General features: G+C 45.0%; 1 protein-coding gene across 1 annotated transcript in view; it reads left to right on the top strand.

The window, feature by feature from the left end:
* Positions 1-3,741: 3,741 nt before the first annotated feature.
* LOC140065100 (urotensin-2 receptor-like) overlaps positions 3,742-27,558 on the top strand; it is a 28,573-nt gene continuing 4,756 nt past the window's right edge. The window contains exon 1 of the mRNA XM_072112593.1: positions 3,742-4,953. Coding sequence (XP_071968694.1) covers positions 3,806-4,891 — 1,086 coding nt within the window. The 5' untranslated portion in view covers positions 3,742-3,805 and the 3' untranslated portion in view covers positions 4,892-4,953. The remainder of the gene's footprint in view (positions 4,954-27,558) is intronic.

Here is a 27,558-nt window from a genome sequence, read left to right on the forward strand (position 1 = left end):
ATGGCCAGCAAATCATCTGCATTGGTTGGATGGTATTAAAGGTCGCGATGAAAAGGAAGAAAAGTGAAGTGATCGAAGAAGAAGATAATAAGGAGGAATCCAAGTCAGTAAACAAAGCACCAAAAACAAAGGGGTAGCATGGTTTGGGGAAAAAGTAGAAGGTCACAGAACCTACTGTAAGTAGTAGGATTATTATGATGGCCAACCGCTGATGGTCTTCATAAAATTTCTGCCTAAAAATTTGAGTCTCAATAGCACTCGATGTCCCCCACCCCAGTGCGATCAGCATGTTTTGGGTAAAACTGTAAGGTTGACGAGCCTGCTAAAATTACATTATAATGATGATTACTGATGGTCAAGAACCATCAGAATCTAAAGCTTGATCCAACGCTGCATGGTTTTAGAACATATGGTCACCATTAAAGGTCCCATCAGAATCTAAGGCTTGATCCAATGTACTTGATTGCATGTGGTAGAACATATGGTCACCATTAAAGGTCCCATCAGAATCTAAGGCTTGATCTAATGGACTTGGTTGCTGTGGTAGACCATATAACCACCATTAAAGGTTCCATCAGAATCTAAGGCTTGATCCAATGTACTTGGTTGCATGTGGTAGAACATATTGTCACCATTTAAGGTCCCATCAGAATCTAAGGCTTGATCCAATGTACTTGGTTGCATGTGGTAGAACATATAACCACCATTTAAGGTTCCATCAGAATCTAAGGCTTCATCCAATGTACTTGGTTACATGTGGTAGAACATATGGCCACCATTAAAGGTCCTCATCAGAATCTAAGGCTTAATCCAAAGTACTTGGTTGCATGTTGTAGAATATATGGCCACCGTGAGAAGCCCAGTCCCAAGGGTTATCACTGTCAAGATTTCCCCAGTAAGACATATTTTTAACTATTGAACATTAAGACAATGGTGGATGTATAACTGATAATATCAATGTTCAGGAGTCATGGGAAGAGAGGGATAACCTGGACCACAGTGTGGTGGCCATCTCTTCAATGGAAGGGGTAGAATATGGTTGCCTCCTCAAGTCCATATCTAGATGGCAAAACCCATAAGATGAAGATTGGCCAAACCCAAACTGGCTTATGTTCTGATGTTTATGAGACCATCCCTACTTTTCCCCAACAACCATGTCCTGCAAAGTAGGGTCAAGAATGATGGATTTTAGTCTATCAAGACCTCTCTCAAAATGCATGTGCATCTGTAGGTGCATGTCAATTGGGGGGGTTCAGGAGAACATGTGTCGGCCACACAACCATTCAAAATGTGTGGCCAACCCATGATCTCCTCCATGTCTAACCAGAAGAAGGACAACCCTTTAGACCCAACTTAGGGAGTAGTACAATGGGTAGGCTAATCATGTAGCTTGTTGAGAGTAGATGAAGATTTCTTGGGAAAACTAAAAGGTTCCACAGAAAGACGTCATGAAAATAGAAGCCTGGGGGCTGGTGAAGGCGGTGAGAAACGGGTGAGAAGAATTTGTATGGAGTGTGAGAACGGGGAGAAGTGTAAAGGGAATCACTGATCATAGAGAGGGTGTACCATGCCGAGAGATGAAAGAAGACCGTATGAGACCTAGAGGTGAGGGGCAAGAAGAAGACTTTGAAGAAACGGTATAAGGACTGGGCCATAGGGGGGTAGATGCTACACTGGATGTAGATGAGACATCTAACAGACCTCGTCAGTCCACTGTGTAGAAGACTGGAGGTCTATCCAGAAATATAGGGCTGTGCAGCAGCTGCTTGACACCACCTCAAGTTTTCCAGATTTGACACTTGACGTTCTGTAGAACCTGCAGTGACAACATTCAGTGATAGATGCTACTACCTAATATAACGTGGATGAGATGAATATGTATATACATGTATATATGTCATAAACACTCTTTCCATAAGTCCTTTGTACTATCCTGAGTCCTTTTTGCCCCGATACAGAATACAACAAAGAGTTAATGGGAAAAAATTCAACATAACATCTCAGAAATCAGACTGCAGCCAGTGTGTAATCAGCCCTTTCTGTGTATTGTTAGTAGCAGCAGGACTGTGAAATAGTGATTTATATTCCAGGATTGTATCTGTGCCAAGTGCAATGTTGAGTGTCCTCACACTGCTGTGCTCTTAGCTCTCTGCACTGTCCTGCTCCATAGCCTCTTGCCTATGCTCCGGTGGATTGATCTAGTATTCAAGCTGAAACATGCTATAACTTTAGGAGAGAGGGCCTGGAATAGCTCAATGTATAGCGCACAGAGCACAGCAGTGTGAGAGCATGCCCCCTGCTGCTGCTAGTAACATACACAGAGGTATACACTGCTGTGCACTGTGCGCTATACATTGAGCTATTCCAGGCCCTCTCTCGTAAAGTTATAGCATGTTTCAGGTTGAATACTACTAGAGCAATCCACCAGAGCTTAGGCAAGAGGCTGTGGAGCAGGTATACACATCATTCCTGGGGCAATACCTCCCCCAAATCTCCCCCCAAAGTCCGGCAAATATGACTCTTTTTACCTCATTTTACATGAGATGAGTTACGTTTAGTGAATGCAGAGGAGGCCGTCACTTCAGAGACCCCTAACTTATGTTCTATGGCACCTAGAAAAAAAATATTTTGGGGCACATTTACTAATGGTCCACGGACCGCATTTTCGATGGGTTTCCCAACTTTCTCCATTTTGCGCCGCATTTATCTGAGGTTTTTGGCGCACGTGATCGGATCTTGGCACAATCGTGCCGACTTTCATGTGACACAAATCTGGGGCGTGGCCACTGGATAACCCGACTGACTCAGATGAGTGCGGGATTTAACATTCAAAATTGTGTCGCAAGCCATGCACTTACATGCATCAGGAAGAAGAAGGTGACCTCAGCGGGGGAAGCGACACATGCAGGATATCGGGCGCACGACCTTAGTGAATTGCGGCAGCTCCGAATCCTTGTCGGACAACGCACCTCGGGGATCGTGACGGGACGGGTAAGTAAATGTTCCCCTTTGTGCTATAATAAAGATAAGGATCTCATCTTCTGGATCATATCAGGGCTGTGGTTCTGTGAGCTACAGAACCAGAGATACAGGCTCCAGTTCCCAACTATCTATTTCTGCCAGTGTTCCCAGTTCTGTAGATCACAGAGCAATACGATTTGAAAGATGAGATTCTTATCTTTAATACGATGCAAGAAGCATGTCTCTAGGTGCTATAGAACAGAAAGGGGCTCTGAATTGACACTACTCCTGCAACCTCTAAACTTGACTCATCTCATGTGCATGAGATGAGAAGAGTCATCTTTGCCTCACTTTGGGGTGTTTTTTTTATATAGGTAAATGGATGAGATTTCAGATAAAAGAGGGAATTCTAGAAAGGACATTTCATACGCTACCTGAGGGGGGGCTGGTATTTAGTGGGGTAAAACCTGGTGACAGGTTCCCTTTAAGATGGGCAAAATGTGGAGCAGTGGAAAAAAAGTTAGAGGGTTAGAGAAAAACAGAGGAGGGGAACGACGAGACAAGTGCAATAGGAGAAGAGGAGAAAGCAGCAGGTGGAAAGCCGTACACAAGGACAATGTGACGGATCCAGACACAATAGAAGGGATGGAATGAGGGATCGGTAAAGTAAGGAGATAGAGAAGGATGGAGAAGATAGTGAGGGAGAGCAGCAGTGTCGTCACCACCTCCCTCCTCCTCCTCCTCCCTCCCGCTCTCTCTCTCCTTTGCAGTTTCAAGCTATTGAGAAACCTCAGTCTTCTCCACAAGACGGTCCCTTCCCCGGGCCGGCTGCACTGACACTGAGATGGAGCCCAACTCCTCCGGCCCGGGGAACTTTTCCAACCTGGACCTTCGGGGTTACAGCATGGAAGAATTGATCATCACGGCAACCTTTGGCACCATCCTGTCTCTGATGTACGTGGCTGGAATGGCGGGGAACGTGTACACCTTGGTGGTCATGTGTCACTCCATGAGGTACGCTGCATCTATGTACATCTCCATCATCAACCTGGCCCTGGCGGACCTCCTCTACCTGTCCAGCATCCCCTTCATCGTCTGTACCTCCTTCGTCAAGGACTGGTACTTTGGGGACATTGGTTGTCGGATTTTGCTCAGTTTGGACCTCTTCACCATGCACGCCAGCATCTTCACCCTCACCGTCATGTGCACCGAGAGGTATATGGCCGTCACCAAACCTCTGGACACGGTGAGAAGGTCCAAGGGTTATCGAAAGTCCATGGCCTTCGCCGTGTGGGCGCTGTCTCTTCTTCTCACCTTGCCCATGATGATCATGATGACCCTAAGAGAAGTTGAGGGCAAAGGGGTGAAGAGGATGTGCGCCCCAACGTGGAGTGAAGATGCCTACAGGACTTACTTGACGGTACTCTTCAGTACTAGCATCATGGCACCAGGGATGATCATCGGGTACCTCTACACCAGGTTGGCCAGAACTTACCTGGAATCCCAGAGGAACCCTATCAACAAGAAGGAGAACAAGAGGTCCCCCAAACAGAAGGTGCTAATCATGATCTTCAGCATCGTCCTGGTCTTCTGGGCTTGTTTCTTGCCTTTCTGGATCTGGCAGCTAATACGACTTTACGATATGTCACCGCCGCTCTCGTCTCAGACCCAAAAGTGCATTAACTACCTGGTCACCTGCCTGACCTACAGCAACAGCTGCATTAACCCCTTCCTCTACACCCTGCTGACCAAAAACTACCGGGAATATCTGAAGAACCGGCACAAGAAGTTCTACAGGTTCACCTCCTCCTTCAAGAAGCGCGGGTCCAACCTGCAGTGCTCCTCCTGGGGCCGCTCCATGTCCTCCAGCAATCACTACGACTACGCGTCCGAGTCTATCGGCATGACGTGCGTCAGGGACATCAAGTGAAAGACGCTTGTCTCAGGTTCAGCCCTGGCTGCCGGCTCGCTGCGGGGGGACCTCTGGCTCTGGTAAGTGACTGCCGGGCGGCCGGGATCAGTTAACCCCTCTGGTGCCTGCGGCATGTTCTTTGAAGATGAGTTTTGAGGTTGTATGTAACCCTTACATTGCCAGGGACATCAGAATTGCATTATTGGGTACGTTAATTCGCTGCTGTCCCTTTAAGAGACCGTAATAACATCCGCCTGACCTACACGTTCAGCCTCCCTATAGACACAGCACCTGCACCACACTACACCCCATCCTGACCGCAGCCACGTGTCTGCCCACCCTTAAAGGGGAACTCCACATTTACTTTATGAACTTTATGGAATTGCATTGTAGGCAATTTCCTTAATAAACCACAATTTAAGCCTCAGTGCTCGCGAGTAGTAGCAGTGGTGAGATCTGATTCCCTATCTCTGCACAGGGGATATCCCTAATAAAGCTGTTATAGTTATAGCTATTAAGCACTATATGGCGGTATTATTTCAGCACTCTTTGGCAGTATTACATATATGTGACAGTGTTACAATGTGTGCACCTGTGTGGACCCAGTGGAAACGCCCGTCCAGGTATTTTGGAAGAATGTTTCTGTACACTGCTACTAAATAATACTGCTATAAGGAAACCGCATGATCCTGCCAGAGAGGGTATAAGTAATAGAGACATACAGGGTGTATATAATAGTATCATACAGCACTTATATTATAGCGCCATATAGTGCTCATATAATAGCCCCATACACTGCTAATGTACCAGCACCATACACTGCTAATGTACCAGCACCATACACTGCTAATGTACCAGCACCATACAGTGCTAATGTACCAGCACCATACACTGCTAATGTACCAGCGCCATACAGTGCTAATGTACCAGCGCCATACACTGCTAATGTACCAGCGCCATACACTGCTAATGTACCAGCACCATACAGGGCTAATGTACCAGCACCATACAGTACTAATGTACCAGCGCCATACAGGGCTAATGTACCAGCGCCATACACTGCTAATGTACCAGCGCCATACAGTGCTAATGTACCAGCGCCATACAGGGCTAATGTACCAGCACCATACAGTACTAATGTACCAGCGCCATACACTGCTAATGTACCAGCGCCATACAGTGCTAATGTACCAGCGCCATACAGGGCTAATGTACCAGCACCATACAGTACTAATGTACCAGCACCATACAGTACTAATGTACCAGCACCATACAGTACTAATGTACCAGCACCATACACTGCTAATGTACCAGCACCATACAGTACTAATGTACCAGCACCATACAGTACTAATGTACCAGCGCCATACAGTGCTAATGTACCAGCGCCATACAGGGCTAATGTACCAGCGCCATACAGTGCTAATGTACCAGCGCCATACAGTACTAATGTACCAGCACCATACACTGCTAATGTACCAGCACCATACAGTACTAATGTACCAGCACCATACAGGGCTAATGTACCAGCACCATACAGTGCTAATGTACCAGCGCCATACAGGGCTAATGTACCAGCACCATACAGTACTAATGTACCAGCACCATACAGGGATAATGTACCAGCACCATACAGTACTAATGTACCAGCACCATACAGGGCTAATGTACCAGCACCATACAGTGCTAATGTACCAGCACCATACAGGGCTAATGTACCAGCACCATACGGTGCTAATGTACCAGCGCCATACAGTGCTAATGTACCAGCACCATACAGGGCTAATGTACCAGCACCATACGGTGCTAATGTACCAGCGCCATACAGTACTAATGTACCAGCACCATACAGTACTAATGTACCAGCGCCATACAGTACTAATGTACCAGCACCATACAGGGCTAATGTACCAGCGCCATACAGTGCTAATGTACCAGCACCATACACTGCTAATGTACCAGCACCATACAGTGCTAATGTACCAGCACCATACAATACTAATGTACCAGCACCATACAGTGCTAATGTACCAGCACCATACAGGGCTAATGTACCAGCACCATACAGTGCTAATGTACCAGCACCATACACTGCTAATGTACCAGCGCCATACACTGCTAATGTACCAGCACCATACAGTACTAATGTACCAGCGCCATACACTGCTAATGTACCAGCACCATACAGGGCTAATGTACCAGCACCATACAGTACTAATGTACCAGCACCATAGAGTGCTAAAGTACCAGCGCCATACAGGGCTAATGTACCAGCGCCATACAGTGCTAATGTACCAGCACCATACAGTGCTAATGTACCAGCACCATACACTGCTAATGTACCAGCACCATACAGTACTAATGTACCAGCGCCATACAGTGCTAATGTACCAGCGCCACACAGTGCTAATGTACCAGCACCACACAGTACTAATGTACCAGCACCATACAGTACTAATGTACCAGCACCATACAGTACTAATGTACCAGCACCATACTCTGCTAATGTACCAGCACCATACAGTGCTAATGTACCAGCGCCATACAGTACTAATGTACCAGCACCATACAGGGCTAATGTACCAGCGCCACACACTGCTAATGTACCAGCACCACACAGTGCTAATGTACCAGCACCATACAGGGCTAATGTACCAGCACCATACAGTACTAATGTACCAGCACCATACACTGCTAATGTACCAGCGCCATACAGTGCTAATGTACCAGCACCATACAGTACTAATGTACCAGCACCATACAGGGCTAATGTACCAGCACCATACAGTACTAATGTACCAGCACCATACAGTGCTAATGTACCAGCACCATACAGTGCTAATGTACCTGCACCATACAGTACTAATGTACCAGCACCATACAGTGCTAATGTACCAGCACCATACAGTGCTAATGTACCAGCACCATACAGTGCTAATGTACCAGCACCATACAGGGCTAATGTACCAGCACCATACAGGGCTAATGTACCAGCACCATACAGTGCTAATGTACCAGCGCCATACACTGCTAATGTACCAGCACCATACAGTACTAATGTACCAGCACCATACACTGCTAATGTACCAGCGCCAAACAGTGCTAATGTACCAGCACCATACACTGCTAATGTACCAGCACCATACAGGGCTAATGTATTAGCACCATACAGGGCTAATGTATTAGCACCATACAGTACTAATGTACCAGCACCATACAGTGCTAATGTACCAGCACCATACAGGGCTAATGTACCAGCACCATACAGGGCTAATGTACCAGCACCATACAGTGCTAATGTACCAGCACCATACAGGGCTAATGTACCAGCACCATACAGTGCTAATGTACCAGCACCATACAGTGCTAATGTACCAGCGCCATACAGTGCTAATGTACCAGCACCATACAGTACTAATGTACCAGCACCATACAGTACTAATGTACCAGCACCATACAGGGCTAAGGTACCAGCGCCATACAGTGCTAAAGTACCAGCGCCATACACTGCTAAAGTACCAGCGCCATACAGTGCTAATGTACCAGCGCCATACAGTGCTAATGTACCAGCGCCATACACTGCTAATGTACCAGCGCCATACAGTGCTAATGTACCAGCACCATACAGGGCTAATGTACCAGCACCATACAGTACTAATGTACCAGCACCATACAGTACTAATGTACCAGCACCATACAGTGCTAATGTACCAGCGCCATACAGTACTAATGTACCAGCGCCATACACTGCTAATGTACCAGCGCCATACACTGCTAATGTACCAGCGCCATACAGTGCTAATGTACCAGCACCATACAGGGCTAATGTACCAGCACCATACAGGGCTAATGTACCAGCACCATACACTGCTAATGTACCAGCGCCATACACTGCTAATGTACCAGCACCATACAGGGCTAATGTACCAGCACCATACAGGGCTAATGTACCAGCACCATACAGGGCTAATGTACCAGCACCATACAGGGCTAATGTACCAGCGCCATACAGTACTAATGTACCAGCGCCATACACTGCTAATGTACCAGCACCATACAGGGCTAATGTACCAGCACCATACACTGCTAATGTACCAGCGCCATACAGTACTAATGTACCAGCACCATACAGTGCTAATGTACCAGCACCATACACTGCGAATGTACCAGCGCCATACAGTGCTAATGTACCAGCGCCATACAGTGCTAATGTACCAGCGCCATACAGGGCTAATGTACCAGCGCCATACAGTGCTAATGTACCAGCGCCATACAGTGCTAATGTACCAGCACCATACAGGGCTAATGTACCAGCACCATACAGTGCTAATGTACCAGCACCATACAGTACTAATGTACCAGCACCATACAAGGCTAATGTACCAGCACCATACAGGGCTAATGTACCAGCACCATACAGTACTAATGTACCAGCACCATACAAGGCTAATGTACCAGCACCATACAGGGCTAATGTACCAGCACCATACAGGGCTAATGTACCAGCACCATACAGGGCTAATGTACCAGCGCCATACAGGGCTAATGTACCAGCGCCATACAGGGCTAATGTACCAGCACCATACAGGGCTAATGTACCAGCGCCATACAGGGCTAATGTACCAGCGCCATACAGTACTAATGTACCAGCGCCATACAGTGCTAATGTACCAGCGCCATACAGTGCTAATGTACCAGCGCCATACAGGGCTAATGTACCAGCGCCATACAGTGCTAATGTACCAGCACCATACAGGGCTAATGTACCAGCGCCATACAGGGCTAATGTACCAGCGCCATACAGGGCTAATGTACCAGCACCATACAGGGCTAATGTACCAGCACCATACAGGGCTAATGTACCAGCACCATACAGGGCTAATGTACCAGCACCATACAGTACTAATGTACCAGCACCATACACTGCTAATGTACCAGCGCCATACAGTGCTAATGTACCAGCACCATACAGTACTAATGTACCAGCACCATACAGGGCTAATGTACCAGCACCATACAGTACTAATGTACCAGCACCATACAGTGCTAATGTACCAGCACCATACAGTGCTAATGTACCTGCACCATACAGTACTAATGTACCAGCACCATACAGTGCTAATGTACCAGCACCATACAGTGCTAATGTACCAGCACCATACAGTGCTAATGTACCAGCACCATACAGGGCTAATGTACCAGCACCATACAGGGCTAATGTACCAGCACCATACAGTGCTAATGTACCAGCGCCATACACTGCTAATGTACCAGCACCATACAGTACTAATGTACCAGCACCATACACTGCTAATGTACCAGCGCCAAACAGTGCTAATGTACCAGCACCATACACTGCTAATGTACCAGCACCATACAGGGCTAATGTATTAGCACCATACAGGGCTAATGTATTAGCACCATACAGTACTAATGTACCAGCACCATACAGTGCTAATGTACCAGCACCATACAGGGCTAATGTACCAGCGCCATACAGTGCTAATGTACCAGCACCATACAGTGCTAATGTACCAGCGCCATACAGGGCTAATGTACCAGCACCATACAGGGCTAATGTACCAGCGCCATACAGGGCTAATATACCAGCGCCATACAGTACTAATGTACCAGCGCCATACAGTGCTAATGTACCAGCGCCATACAGTGCTAATGTACCAGCGCCATACAGGGCTAATGTACCAGCGCCATACAGGGCTAATGTACCAGCACCATACAGTGCTAATGTACCAGCACCATACAGTGCTAATGTACCAGCACCATACAGTGCTAATGTACCAGCACCGTACAGGGCTAATGTACCAGCACCATACAGGGCTAATGTACCAGCACCATACAGGGCTAATGTACCAGCACCATACACTGCTAATGTACCAGCGCCATACACTGCTAATGTACCAGCACCATACAGTACTAATGTACCAGCACCATACAGTGCTAATTTACCAGCGCCATACACTGCTAATGTACCAGCACCATACAGTACTAATGTACCAGCACCATACACTGCTAATGTACCAGCGCCAAACAGTGCTAATGTACCAGCACCATACAGGGCTAATGTACCAGCACCATACAGTACTAATGTACCAGCACCATACAGGGCTAATGTACCAGCAGCATACAATACTAATGTACCAGCACCATACAGTGCTAATGTACCAGCACCGTACAGGGCTAATGTATTAGCACCATACAGGGCTAATGTATTAGCACCATACAGTACTAATGTACCAGCACCATACAGTGCTAATGTACCAGCACCATACAGGGCTAATGTACCAGCACCATACAGGGCTAATGTACCAGCACCATACAGGGCTAAAGTACCAGCCCCATACAGTGCTAAAGTACCAGCGCCATACACTGCTAATGTACCAGCGCCATACAGTGCTAAAGTACCAGCGCCATACACTGCTAATGTACCAGCGCCATACACTGCTAAAGTACCAGCGCCATACAGTGCTAATGTACCAGCGCCATACAGTGCTAATGTACCAGCGCCATACAGTGCTAATGTACCAGCGCCATACAGTGCTAATGTACCAGCGCCATACAGTGCTAATGTACCAGCACCATACAGGGCTAATGTACCAGCACCATACAGGGCTAATGTACCAGCGCCATACAGTGCTAATGTACCAGCGCCATACAGTGCTAATGTACCAGCGCCATACAGTACTAATGTACCAGCGCCATACAGTACTAATGTACCAGCGCCATACAGTACTAATGTACCAGCACCATACACTGCTAATGTACCAGCGCCATACAGGGCTAATGTACCAGCACCATACAGGGCTAATGTACCAGCACCATACAAGGCTAATGTACCAGCACCATACAGGGCTAATGTACCAGCACCATACAGTACTAATGTACCAGCACCATACAGGGCTAATGTACCAGCGCCATACAGTGCTAATGTACCAGCACCATACACTGCTAATGTACCAGCACCATACAGTACTAATGTACCAGCGCCATACAGTGCTAATGTACCAGCGCCATACAGTGCTAATGTACCAGCACCACACAGTACTAATGTACCAGCACCATACAGTGCTAATGTACCAGCGCCATACAGTACTAATGTACCAGCACCGTACAGTACTAATGTACCAGCACCATACAGGGCTAATGTACCAGCGCCATACAGTGCTAATGTACCAGCACCGTACAGTACTAATGTACCAGCACCGTACAGTACTAATGTACCAGCACCATACAGGGCTAATGTACCAGCGCCATACAGTGCTAATGTACCAGCGCCATACAGTACTAATGTACCAGCACCGTACAGTACTAATGTACCAGCACCATACAGGGCTAATGTACCAGCACCGTACAGTACTAATGTACCAGCGCCATACAGTGCTAATGTACCAGCACCATACAGGGCTAATGTACCAGCGCCATACAGTGCTAATGTACCAGCACCATACAGTGCTAATGTACCAGCACCATACAGTGCTAATGTACCAGCTCCATACAGTACTAATGTACCAGCACCGTACAGGGCTAATGTACCAGCGCCATACAGTACTAATGTACCAGCACCATACAGTACTAATGTACCAGCACCGTACAGGGCTAATGTACCAGCGCCATACAGTGCTAATGTACCAGCACCATACAGGGCTAATGTACCAGCACCATACACTGCTAATGTACCAGCACCATACAGGGCTAATGTACCAGCACCATACAGTGCTAATGTACCAGCACCATACACTGCTAATGTACCAGCACCATACAGTACTAATGTACCAGCACCATACACTGCTAATGTACCAGCACCATACAGGGCTAATGTACCAGCACCATACAGTACTAATGTACCAGCACCATACAGTACTAATGTACCAGCACCATACACTGCTAATGTACCAGCACCATACAGTACTAATGTACCAGCACCATACAGTACTAATGTACCAGCACCATACAGTGCTAATGTACCAGCACCATACAGGGCTAATGTACCAGCACCATACAGTACTAATGTACCAGCACCATACAGTACTAATGTACCAGCACCATACACTGCTAATGTACCAGCACCATACACTGCTAATGTACCAGCACCATACAGTGCTAATGTACCAGCGCCATACAGGGCTAATGTACCAGCACCATACAGTACTAATGTACCAGCACCATACAGTACTAATGTACCAGCACCATACACTGCTAATGTACCAGCACCATACAGTGCTAATGTACCAGCACCATACACTGCTAATGTACCAGCACCATACAGTACTAATGTACCAGCACCATACAGGGCTAATGTACCAGCACCATACAGGGCTAATGTACCAGCACCATACAGTGCTAATGTACCAGCGCCATACAGTGCTAATGTACCAGCGCCATACACTGCTAATGTACCAGCGCCATACACTGCTAATGTACCAGCGCCATACACTGCTAATGTACCAGCGCCATACAGTGCTAATGTACCAGCGCCATACAGGGCTAATGTACCAGCACCATACAGTACTAATGTACCAGCACCATACAGTACTAATGTACCAGCACCATACACTGCTAATGTACCAGCACCATACAGTACTAATGTACCAGCACCATACAGTGCTAATGTACCAGCACCATACAGTGCTAATGTACCAGCACCATACAGGGCTAATGTACCAGCACCATACAGTACTAATGTACCAGCACCATACAGTGCTAATGTACCAGCACCATACAGTACTAATGTACCAGCACCGTACAGGGCTAATGTACCAGCGCCATACAGGGCTAATGTACCAGCGCCATACAGGGCTAATGTACCAGCGCCATACAGTGCTAATGTACCAGCACCATACAGTGCTAATGTACCAGCACCATACAGTACTAATGTACCAGCGCCATACACTGCTAATGTACCAGCACCATACAGTGCTAATGTACCAGCGCCATACAGGGCTAATGTACCAGCACCATACAGTACTAATGTACCAGCACCATACACTGCTAATGTACCAGCACCACACAGTGCTAATGTCATTGTGGTAGCATGGAGGAATATGGAGTTCCCCATGGTTCACCTGGTTGGACTGCGTTCACACGTTACATTTCTTATCCCATTGAAAGGCAATTCAATGAAGTTTACACTATGTAAACATTGGCCTTATTACTCATAGTGAGCAGCTTCTCTATCGTGCAGAGTGCGCCAGATTAATTAAGACCGGAGTTTTGTCTTAATGAATGCGGTGCCCTCTGCGGGCACCCAAGTTACATGCACTTTTTTCTGGTGCACTCAATTTAACAGGCGGGTGCCACATGTATGTCGGACTTCCAACACAAATGTGGGGGCCAGTGTGAATACGCACCGGAACCCCCTTTCTCTACGCAGTATTGTGCCGCTGTGTGCATAGTGCACCCCTAAGGGTGCTGTCACGCGTACCGAATTAAACTGCTGTTGACATTGACGTTTATAAAACGCAACAGTTAAAATGTGTTAACACCCATGTTAACAGTATGTTAACAAATGCATGCGCTAACATAATGCCAATGTATGTGTGAACATCATGTTAACATTTGAGTTTTGTAAGCGCAAATGTTAACAGCTATTTAATCAGGTAAAACTCTCTTCAGCTGCGGCGTTGCATTTTAAAGCGCATGCGCCCTAGGTTATGAACCGTCCGGGGATAGCAGCGTCAGGTGGAAGCAGCCATCAGATAAATGGACTTCAAGTCAAAATGCTGCTCACCAAGTCACCCATGTCTTCATGCCACCATGCCACCTGTAAGCCAATTCCGGTACGGACTTTCCTTGGCCATGACTCCACAGCGCGTCCCCCACACAATAGGGCAGCACGGTGGCTCAGTGGTTTGCACTACAGCCTTGCAGCACGGTGGCTTAGTGGTTAGCATTACAGGCCACCTCTTCGAGAAGATCATGGGGCACATTTACTTACCCGGTCAAAGAATTTCACAGAAAGTGCATTGTCCGTCTATAATGCTGCGCCCGTTCCCCGCACAGGTCCGACAGAGTTCACCTTCTTTTTTTGTGGTGCACCTTTAACATAGGGGGCGTGCGACACAATTTGAAAGCTAAATACGGCGCTTGGTCTGAAATCAGTCGGAACGCCCGACAGCCTGCCCCCTAATATGTATCGCATGGAGGTCAGCGCCAATGCTCCACAAAAGGGTCGCATGCGCCAAAATCCCAGCGCAGACACTTCTGTGTCACAACTGTGCAAGCCGTGTAATTCCCCAAAAACAGCCCAATAAAAGTGCACGCGTGACCCTTAGCAAATGAGCCCACGTATGTCTGCAATCTCGATGCCAATACAACTTCAGTTAAGACCCCCACCTCGATGGGAAGGTGCCTGAGCCATATGTTACCTGAATCTCAGTGCCCTAATAAGGTTTCCACCACATATTCCCACCTGTTCTGACCTCAGCATGTCCAATCCCTCCTCTGTGTCATGTATAACCCACTCAGTTATATCTCCTCAGCGGCGTGATGGGTCCACGGCGTTACACTGCCCGCCTTCTCTTAGAGGACTATATATATTTAGATGGTTGTTGGAGTGAAGCAGGTTTCTGTTACCTCCAACATGTTCCATATCACACCTCCTTCCACCGGATTCTATAAATTTCTCTGCTTCATAGATCCAGAACCCACCCGCCATCTGGATGCTACTTCTACATCTTAAAGTTTTCCCCCCATAACATGTCTGAATATCTGCCAAGTCTCCTCCTCTATAAAACTTCTGTCATTCTTCAAACCCCAAGTGATACAAAACCAGGAAACCCAAGTGATACAGAACCAGGAGACCTCAAAAGATACAGAACCAGGAAACCCCAAGAGATACAGAACCAGGAAACCCCAAGAGATACAGAACCAGGAAACCCCAAGAGATACAGAACCAGGAAACACCAAGTGATACAGAACCAGGAAACCCCAAGTGATACAGAACCAGGAAACCCCAAGTGATACAGAACCAGGAAACCCCAAGTGATACAGAACCAGGAAACCCCAAGTGATACAGAACCAGGAAACCCCAAGTGATACAGAACCAGGAAACACCAAGTGATACAGAACCAGGAAACCCCAAGAGATACAGAACCAGGAAACCCCAAGAGATACAGAACCAGGAAACCCCTAGAGATACAGAACCAGGAAACCCCAAGAGATACAGAACCAGGAAACCCCAAGAGATACAGAACCAGGAAACCCCAAGTGATACAGAACCAGGAAACCCAAGTGATACAGAACCAGGAAACACCAAGTGATACAGAACCAGGAAACCCCAAGAGATACAGAACCAGGAAACCCCAAGAGATACAGAACCAGGAAACCCCAAGAGATACAGAACCAGGAAACCTCAAGAGATACAGAACCAGGAAACCCCAAGAGATACAGAACCAGGAAACCCCAAGTGATACAGAACCAAGAGACCCCAAGTGATACAGAACCAAGAGACCCCAAGTGTTACAGAACCAGGAAACCCCAAGTGATACAGAACCAGGAAACAGCAAGTGATACAGAACCAGGAAACCCCAAGAGATACAGAACCAGGAAACCCCAAGAGATACAGAACCAGGAAACCCCAAGTGATACAGAACCAGGAAATCCCAAGAGATACAGAACCAGGAAACCCCAAGAGATACAGAACCAGGAACCCCAAGAGATACAGAACCAGGAAATCCCAAGAGATACAGAACCAGGAAATCCCAAGAGATACAGAACCAGGAAACCCCAAGAGATACAGAACCAGGAAACCCAAGTGATACAGAACCAGGAAACACCAAGTGATACAGAACCAGGAAACCCAAAGAGATACAGAACCAGGAAACCCCAAGTGATACAGAACCAGGAAACCCCAAGAGATACAGAACCAGGAAATCCCAAGAGATACAGAACCAGGAAATCCCAAGAGATACAGAACCAGGAAGCCCCCAAGAGATACAGAACCAGGAAACCCCAAGAGATACAGAACCAGGAAATCCCAAGTGATACAGAACCAGGAAACCCCAAGAGATACAGAACCAGGAAACCCCAAGAGATACAGAACCAGGAAACCCAAGTGATACAGAACCAGGAAACACCAAGTGATACAGAACCAGGAAACCCCAAGAGATACAGAACCAGGAAACCCCAAGTGATACAGAACCAGGAAACCCCAAGAGATACAGAACCAGGAAATCCCAAGAGATACAGAACCAGGAAATCCCAAGAGATACAGAACCAGGAAACCCCAAGAGATACAGAACCAGGAAGCCCCAAGAGATACAGAACCAGGAAACCCCAAGAGATACAGAACCAAGAGACCCCAAGTGATACAGAACCAAGAGACCCCAAGTGTTACAGAACCAGGAAACCCCAAGTGATACAGAACCAGGAAACCCCAAGAGATACAGAACCAGGAAACCCCAAGAGATACAGAACCAGGAAACCCCAAGAGATACAGAACCAGGAAACCCCAAGAGATACAGAACCAGGAAACCCCAAGAGATACAGAACCAGGAAACCCCAAGAGATACAGAACCAGGAAACCCCAAGTGATACAGAACCAGGAAACCCCAAGAGATACAGAACCAGGAAACCCCAAGAGATACAGAACCAGGAAACCCCTAGAGATACAGAACCAGGAAACCCCTAGAGATACAGAACCAGGAAACCCCAAGAGATACAGAACCAGGAAACCCCAAGAGATACAGAACCAGGAAACCCCAAGTGATACAGAACCAAGAGACCCCAAGTGATACAGAACCAAGAGACCCCAAGTGATACAGAACCAGGAAACCCCAAGTGATACAGAACCAGGAAACCCCAAGTGATACAGAACCAGGAAACCCCAAGAGATACAGAACCAGGAAACCCCAAGAGATACAGAACCAGGAAACCCCAAGAGATACAGAACCAGGAAACCCCAAGAGATACAGAACCAGGAAACCCCAAGAGATACAGAACCAGGAAACCCCAAGTGATACAGAACCAGGAAACCCCAAGAGATACAGAACCAGGAAACCCCAAGAGATACAGAACCAGGAAACCCCTAGAGATACAGAACCAGGAAACCCCTAGAGATACAGAACCAGGAAACCCCAAGAGATACAGAACCAGGAAACCCCAAGAGATACAGAACCAGGAAACCCCAAGTGATACAGAACCAAGAGACCCCAAGTGATACAGAACCAAGAGACCCCAAGTGATACAGAACCAGGAAACCCCAAGTGATACAGAACCAGGAAACCCCAAGTGATACAGAACCAGGAAACCCCAAGAGATACAGAACCAGGAAACCCCAAGTGATACAGAACCAAGAGACCCCAAGTGATACAGAACCAAGAGACCCCAAGTGATACAGAACCAGGAAACCCCAAGTGATACAGAACCAGGAAACCCCAAGAGATACAGAACCAGGAAACCCCTATCTATCTATCTATCTATCTCATATCTATCTATCTATCTATCTATCTCATATCTATCTATCTCATATCTATCTATCTATGTATCTATCTATGTATCTATCTATGTATCTATCACATATCTATCTATCTATCTATCTGTCTATCTCATATGTATGTATGTATGAGTCTCTTTGTACAGCAGTCTGTGTCGTGCTGTATACAGGAGCACATTATGCTGCATCCTTGATGAGGCTGACCCCGCTTCATACCGGATACCTGTCTGCTTAACCCTTTCACTGCCAATCTGCTCAATACAATTCAGATTATGACTACATCAAGGTCGCAGATAAGTGTCACTGTGTTCACAGTATGGTGCTATTATGGCACTATATAGCAGTATATAGCAGTATAATGTGAATACTGAAAAGTAGCCATAAGTAACAAGCAGTGGAGATAGATCCCTGATACATCCTGCTATACTGCTGTCATACCTGTCAGTCTCCACTGCTGTCCTGTCATTGTATTCCACAGCTATTCATCAATATAAAACCTGACAGAAAAACTGCTGGAGGAGGGGAACGTACTGGACCTGCCATCCGGGGCCTATAGATGATACAAGGGAACTGCACTTCACATAAATTGATAGTTATGAGATAGATAGATAGATAGATAGATAGATAGATAGATAGATAGATAGATAGATAGATATGAGATAGATAGATAGATAGATAGATAGGAGATAGATAGATAGATACATAGATAGATAGATAGATAGATAGATATGAGATAGATAGATAGATAGATAGATATGAGATAGATAGATAGATAGATAGATAGATAGATAGGAGATAGATAGATAGATACATAGATAGATAGATAGATAGATAGATATGAGATAGATAGATAGATAGATAGATATGAGATAGATAGATAGATAGATAGATATGAGATAGATAGATAGATATGAGATAGATAGATATGAGATAGATAGATAGATAGATAGATAGGAGATAGATAGATAGATAGATATGAGATAGATAGATAGATAGGAGATAGATAGATAGATAGATAGATAGATAGATAGATAGATAGATAGATAGATAGATATGAGATAGATAGATAGATAGATAGATAGATAGATATGAGATAGATAGATAGATAGATATGGGATAGATAGATAGATAGATAGATAGATATGAGATAGATAGATAGATAGATATGAGATAGATAGATATGAGATAGATAGATAGATAGATAGATAGATAGATAGATAGATAGATAGATAGGAGATAGATAGATAGATATGAGATAGATAGATAGATAGGAGATAGATAGATAGATAGATAGATAGATAGATAGATAGATAGATAGATAGATATGAGATAGATAGATAGATAGATAGTTTGATATGAGATAGATAGATATGAGATAGATAGATAGATAGATAGGAGATAGATAGATAGATAGATATGAGATAGATAGATAGATAGATATGAGATAGATAAATATGAGATAGATAAATATGAGATACACAGGTTATATACTACAGTGGGCTGCGTGGCTATATACTACAGGGGGCTGGCAGGCTATATACTACAGGGAGCTGGCAGGCTATATACTACAGTGGGCTGTGTGGCTATATACTACAGGGGGCTGGCAGGCTATATACCACAGGGGGCTGGCAGGCTACATACCACAGGGGGCTGGCAGGCTTTATACCACCGGGGGCTGGCAGGCTATATACTACAGGGGGCTGCAGGCTATATACTACAGGGGGCTGCAGGCTATATACTACAGGGGCTGGATGGCTATATACTACAGGGGCTGGATGGCTATATATTACAGGGGCTGGCAGGCTATATACTACAGGGGGCTGGCAGGCTATATACTATAGGGGCTGGCAGGCTATATACTACAGGGGGCTGGCAGGCTATATACTACAGGGGGCTGGCAGGCTATATACTACAGTGGGCTGCGTGGCTATATACTAGAGGAGGCTGCAGGCTATACACTACAGGGGGCTGGCAGGCTATATACTACAGGGGCTGGCAGGCTATATACTACAGGGGGCTGGCAGGCTATATACTACAGGGGACTGGCAGGCTATATACCACAGGGGGCTGCAGGCTATACACTACAGGGGGCTGGCAGGCTATATACTACAGGGGCTGGCAGGCTATATACTACAGGGAGCTGACAGGCCATATACTACAGGGGGCTGGCAGGCCATATACTACAGGGGGCTGGCTATATACTACGGGGGCTGGCAGGCCATATACTACAGGGGACTGGCAGGCTATATACTACAGGGAGCTGACAGGCCATATACTACAGGGGGCTGGCAGGCCATATACTACAGGGGGCTGGCTATATACTACGGGGGCTGGCAGGCCATATACTACAGGGGGCTGGCAGGCTATATACTACAGGGGGCTGGCTATATACTACAGGGGGCTGACAGGCCATATACTACAGGAGGCTGGCAGGCTTTATACCACAGTGGGCTGGCAGGCTATATACTACAGGGGGCTGGCAGGCACAATATATGCTACAGGGGGCTGACAGAATATATATTACAGGGGGCTGGTGGCTATATAATACAGGGGGCTGGCAGGCTTTATACCACAGGGGGCTTACAGGCTATATACTACAGGGGGCTTACAGGTTATATACTACAGGGGGCTGGCAGGCTATATACTACAGGGGGCTGGCTATATACTACAGGGGCTGGCAGGCTATATACTACGGCGGCTGGCTATATACTACAGGGGCTGTGACCCACCCTCGACTTATACTCGAGTCAATAGGTTTTTCCAGTTTTTTGTGTTTAAATTTGTGGTCTTGACTTTTACTCGGGTCGCCTTATACTTGAGTATATACGGTAGATAGATAGATGGATAAATAGATTGATAAATGATAAATATATAGATGGATGGATAAATAAATTTCCATTACACAGTAAATAAACATAATTTCCATAGGTCCACATGACCCTTTTAAGTCCTTGGGGGTGGAGACTCAGTTTGGCCCTTGGGGGCCACTATTGCTGGATATTTCTGAGCCCTTCTGCAGCCATCAGAGTTACTATTCCAGACATGTCTGTGTGTGTGAGCTGGATCAATTAAATAAGCGACTACAGGTTTATATATATATACAGGACTATAAATAACACCCGTACACGCCAGTCATCCGTAGTCAGGACGCCGCCATCATCCACAAGTTATTGCTATGTCACACAGCGCAAAGCTGCGGAATTAACCCCTCACACAGTACATAGACCATACCATCCCCTCCTCCACTAGAAGATTAGGAGAGGGGTATGATATATTCAGCCTCATAAATATGGGATTACAATGTAATCCCATTCATCTGGGAATAATGTGGAGATATATAAAAGAAGGATAGATAGAAGATGTGTGATAGATAGATATGATATTAGATAGATAGGAGATAGATAGGTGATAGATAGAGAGATATGAGATAGATAGGAGATAGAAGATGTGTGATAGATAGATGAGAGATAGATAGATAGATAGATAGATAGATAGATAGATAGATAGATATGAGATAGATAGATAGAAGATAGATAGATAGATATGAGATAGATAGAAGATGTGTGATAGATAGATATGATATTAGATAGATAGATAGGAGATAGATAGGTGATAGATAGAGAGATATGAGATAGATTAGATAGATAGATAGATAGATAGATAGATAGATAGATAGATATGAGATAGATAGATAGATAGATAGATAGATAGATATGAGATAGATAGATAGATAGATAGATAGATATGAGATAGATAGATAGATAGATAGATAGATATGAGATAGATAGATAGATAGATATGAGATAGATAGATAGATAGATAGATAGATAGATAGATATGAGATAGATAGATAGATAGATAGATAGGAGATAGATAGATAGATAGATAGATAGATAGATAGATAGATAGATAGATAGATATGAGATAGATAGGAGATAGATAGATAGATATGAGATAGATAGATAGATAGATAGATAGATAGATATGAGATAGATAGATAGATAGATAGATAGATATGAGATAGATAGATAGATAGATAGATATGAGATAGATAGATAGATAGATATGAGATAGATAGATAGATAGACGTGTAATATATAGATCACTCAGATCAAGGACTTTGGACTTGGGCAGTAAGTTGCTATCCTCTCGGCCTCTCTTCTCCTGGTGCTGAGCGCCTTCTGATCGATAAGAGATCTAATAGGATTTTACGCCTCTTCAACTTTTTCATCTATTTCTAGTGAGAGGAAATTCCGACTTCTTAGTATCAGAATCTGTGTGACAGACAAGTGGTAACAATCTGTCCTTTCTTAAAGGGCCGCTGACCCCAATATATGATGTTCCTATAGTGTATCTACCTTATAGATAAACAACTTTCCTCAGCCTCATTTACAAGTGTCCTATAGAGGTCCACACTCTATAGAGAGATGGAAAAATAGATAGAAGGAGCGGAGAATGATCTGAGCCGACAGGACACAATTCAGACAAGTTACCAGATGACTCAAAACCTTAGGGTTGGGAGTTCAAAATGGCCGATCATGGGTGGGAGTTCCCGAAAACCTTTGCTATACAAATTGAACATTGTAGGGTGGTTGTAGAGAACATGTTAAGGCTTCTAGAATCTCGTGGGAGAAGTACAGGCTATTGTTAGCTGTGAATTTTCATTTATTAATAGAGAAGTTTACTCAAAACATGATAAAATGTTAGCGTCTTCCAGTAAGAGGTCATGTTGTAGAAGGTGTGAAGACTAATGCACCTCCATTATCACCTTCCTGGAGCTGATAAATATGACAGATTTTATTAGTTGGAGGAATCTCATGATGTGTCAACATCCAAGATGTGTCTTTTATCTACATACAATAGAGAGGAAGGGACATCTGTCACATGGTGGTGGTCCACCTAACACCATCTTGCCCTGATCTGTGACTATAGATTCTGGGCCAAAATGTGACAGGTTAAAGTTGTGACTGATTCAAAGAAGATACATGGCCACCACGCTAATGTATCACCAGAGGAGGGACAGTTGCCTTTATCATCATGGATGGTCAAGATATGATTTGGTCCTCAAGCAATGGAACCTCAAGATGAGGGACAACCAAAATAATCAACATAGTTGAGGCTGACTCAAAGAACAGGCATCTACAGAGGACCACTGGGTCACCAAATGAGGAATCATTGGGGCAGATTTACTTACCCGGTCCTGTCGTGATCCCGCGGTGCGTTGTTCGACGAGGATTCGGGTCCGGCGCGATTCACCAAGCTCGTGCTCCCGAGCTCCTGCGTCCGCTGCCCCGAGGTCCGCCACAGTTCACCTGCTTCTTCCTGGTGCATGTAAGTCCTTGTCTTGCGACACAATTTTAAATGTTAAATCCCATGCATTGTCCGAATCCGTCGCGTGCAAGCCGGCACCGATGCGCCAAAATCCGATCGCGTGTGCCAAAATCCCGGGGCAATTCAGCGCAAATCGGAAATCGTTGGGAAACCCGACAAGAATGCATCCGACGGACCCTTAGTAAATGAGCCCCATTGACTCCATCACCATGGATGACCAATAAATGATTAGATATGGATCCATTGACCTAATTGTAAGAAGATTTTTGATCATAATATGAGAAATGAGCCAATCATTCATAATGACCTTTGATAAACCATTAGATGCAAAAAAATTGATGGTCAAGGATCACAAAGGATGACAAATACTAAACAGGGGACCAATTCAACAACAAAAACTGGATCACTAGATGAGGGACGATCCACTCAGTCACCTCTATGACTGCCGGATCACCAGGGATGAGCCAAATACCCTCAAACAGAGACACACAATAGTCAACTAGGGGCCAATTTGTCAACAAAAATTAATTACTGGAACACTGGATCATCAGTTGAGGAAAAATCAACCCAATCACTATTGATGACAGCTGGATCTCCAAGGATGACCGATAAACCTCAGATACAGACAAAGAATAATTAAATATGGACCAATTTATTAACATAAACTGGATTATCGGATGATGGGCAAACAACTCAATCACATGTATAATGGTTGAATCACCATGGATGATCAATAAACCCTCAGACATAGATGGAAGAAAGTCAACAAGGGGCTAATTTGCTAACAGAAAGAAGTATTGAGTGACCCGATGATGGACAACCCTCCGATTACTGCTGGAACACCTATGATGACCAATAAAGCTTTAGATATGAACACAAAGGATTCAAATTTTGTCAACGGAAATTGATTGAGGGACAATCCACTTGATCACCATCCATGAGGGTCACCAAGGATGATCAATAAGTTCTTGGACATAGAAGAAGGGACCAATTTGACAAAACAAATGAAGTACTGGAGCACTGGATAACCGGAATGAGGGACAATCCATTCTTGATGTCAGCTAGATATCCAAGACTGCTCAAATAATAAACACGTACTAACCCGGAGCCGGATTGGCCCCTTTAATACCGCATACCCCAAATATAAATAACCACACAGAAACCATTGCTTAACCATTCTCAATAGTGGGTTGACTCGGGGTCGGCCACAGCTTTATTGAAACCATTGATAATTTAACCATTTCTTTGTTTGAATATATACACACTTTTAACCATTCCACTTTACATAACACCAGATAACACCCTGTATGCCTGCCATATGTAAGGGCATGTAGGGCAGTGTTACCCCTAAAAAACCGCCCGCTGTGACAAAAAATACACGAAAACGATATAAAAAGGGAGGGAGGGAAAACCGATGAAAAAGAGGCTGAGTCTCTGCTACTCAGAGTATTTAAGCATGTGCTCACCTCCTGTACCGCCCACATTACTAGCCACACCCCCAGCACATCCCTCTGATGAATAAAGATGAGATAGCGTAGAGCAACCTCCAATTAAAGGGGCCACACACCTTTTATTGTATCCAGACTGTTAGCCACCTTTGAGCAGTCATTAGCCCAACGGCTATGCGCCTAGGGGCTATCAAGGATGGCCAATAAACCACCAGATACAGAAACATAAGAGGCAATTAGGGATAAATTTGTCAATGGAAACTGGATCACCAGATGACATGGATGAGGAACAACCCATTTGATCTCCATCCATGACATGTAACGGAGCACTGTATCTCCAGATGAGGAGCAATGTACCCAATCACCATTTATGACAACTGGATCACAAGGGATGGCCAATAAGCCACCAGATACAGTATCAAAAGAGTCAACTAAAGAACGATTTGTCAACAGAAACTGGATCACTGGATGAGGCTGAGGCTGATCTATGACTGTAGGATCACCAGGCATGATCTATAAACCCTCATGTTTGGATGAAATAAGGGCCTATAGAAACTAAGTGATGGAGCAATTGATCACCTGACAATCTATCCAATCACCATCTATGATGCTGGAAGTCTATTGATGACCAATCAATGATCACATCTGGATATTAGCTCCTCCTTGGAGGATCTCATCTCAGCCACTTTTCAGCCTATGTATGGATCCTGGTCAGGATATATTTCCGTCTATTACTGTATATAGAGCGTCTTTATGATCAAGTCACTAAAACTGATTATTTCTGCCAGCAATTATAAAGATGAGCAGAATCTCTGAAAAACTTTTTGCGAGTTGTCTCCCGCCAGCCTGTAAACTTTACTGTCACATTTAACACTAACTACGCCTGCCGAAACGACTTTGCCAACTATCTTTCCCCTATTCGTTTCAGTGTATTGTCACTTTTCAACTTGCTGTAAAATTTAATTGGCCGTTCTATTGCTAATTAGCTCGATGCCGAGATTGCGAATGGTATCAAAGATGAGACGTATACGCAGTTTATATAATTGTCAGTATAGACGTTCATGTGGGCTGGAGTCAGAGCTATAATCATCCTGAGATCCTGGGATCGTGAATAGAATTCCAGAACTGCAGTGAAGACTGACTGGTGCAAAAACAGAGAAAAAATGAGGGGGGGCGGGGCATCTGTTAGTCACGATAAACCAAAAATTAGGTAAAAATTGCAGCAATATTGTAAAACCAGGATTGCACACAAAAGGTACCGCCCCTTTAAGACTTGAAATAAACATCATACAATAAAACCTAATGCAATAACCATAAAAATGGACGAAGAAGCCCTAAAAATGGAACGGAGATGTGTTCAGAAGGCCTGCGGGTGCCCAGCAATGTCCAATTTAATGACCCAATCCTGATGCCATGTGGAGGTTACTGCTTATTGTGCCTCCGTGCCGCCGCAATTACACAAGAGCTATAATTACCCCATAAAAATACATTCATCAAGATAATTATTTTGTTATGAAAGTCGCAATTTTACATCGCCGGCCACGTCTTCACAGCTCAAGTTCCTACAATAATAGGCTAGTCAAAAGAGAGGTGCAATTATGAGCAGATTACTCAGATGTAGCAGTGCTGAGTTAGTCATTGGCACAACGTGTTCTTAAAGGCACATTTTGTCCAATATGTGAAAACGGGTAATAACTAGACCATTACACATACCGTAAATTCTGTCATAAAGTGTCCATATAGGTCAATACAATTATATACAGGGTCAAAAGTCACAGGACATCCTTATAAAATTAAAGGGAAAATAACATACCTGAATACAGGGCCAGCTCCAGGTTTCAGTAGGCCCCTAGGCGACAGAGCCTCAGTGGGGCCCTTTGCAGTGAACTCACACGGTGCCATTAAAAATTCAGAAACTACAACAGTTTTATGTTCCCTAAAATATTCCCTAGTTTATCATCCCAAACAGCCTTCTCATGGGTATTTTATATAAAACCCGCCTCACACCCTATGGATTCATTAGATACAGCCCCTTGAACTCCATGGATTTCTTTTGTTGAGCCTCATGTGGGCCCTTCAGCAGCTCTGGGTCCCAGCACTTTCCCGGGTATGCCTAGTGCTGGCCTTGCCTGAATACACCAGAAAGTAATGGGTGAGGCCTGCCTTACATATATTTCCAGAACATGGCCGCCATCTTGAAAGCCACCATATTGGACCAAGGACAAGTGGTTTTGTGGCAGATCAAGGAAGATGAGAATATCATCAGAAATCAATTTCTGCCATTAGATCTGCAATATCTCTTGTGGGTTATAAATTACCAGCACAGAAATGTATACCATCAACTGGGAACGTTCCCTGTGATGCACAGCTATGAGATGTCTTTTCCCTGGTGCTGATAGTGCTTGATCCAATAATTAGGAAACCACATGAAAATATATGGAGAACCTCTGGGTTGA

This window comes from Engystomops pustulosus, chromosome 6 (genome assembly GCF_040894005.1).
Source record: "Engystomops pustulosus chromosome 6, aEngPut4.maternal, whole genome shotgun sequence".
Lineage (NCBI taxonomy): Eukaryota > Metazoa > Chordata > Amphibia > Anura > Leptodactylidae > Engystomops > Engystomops pustulosus.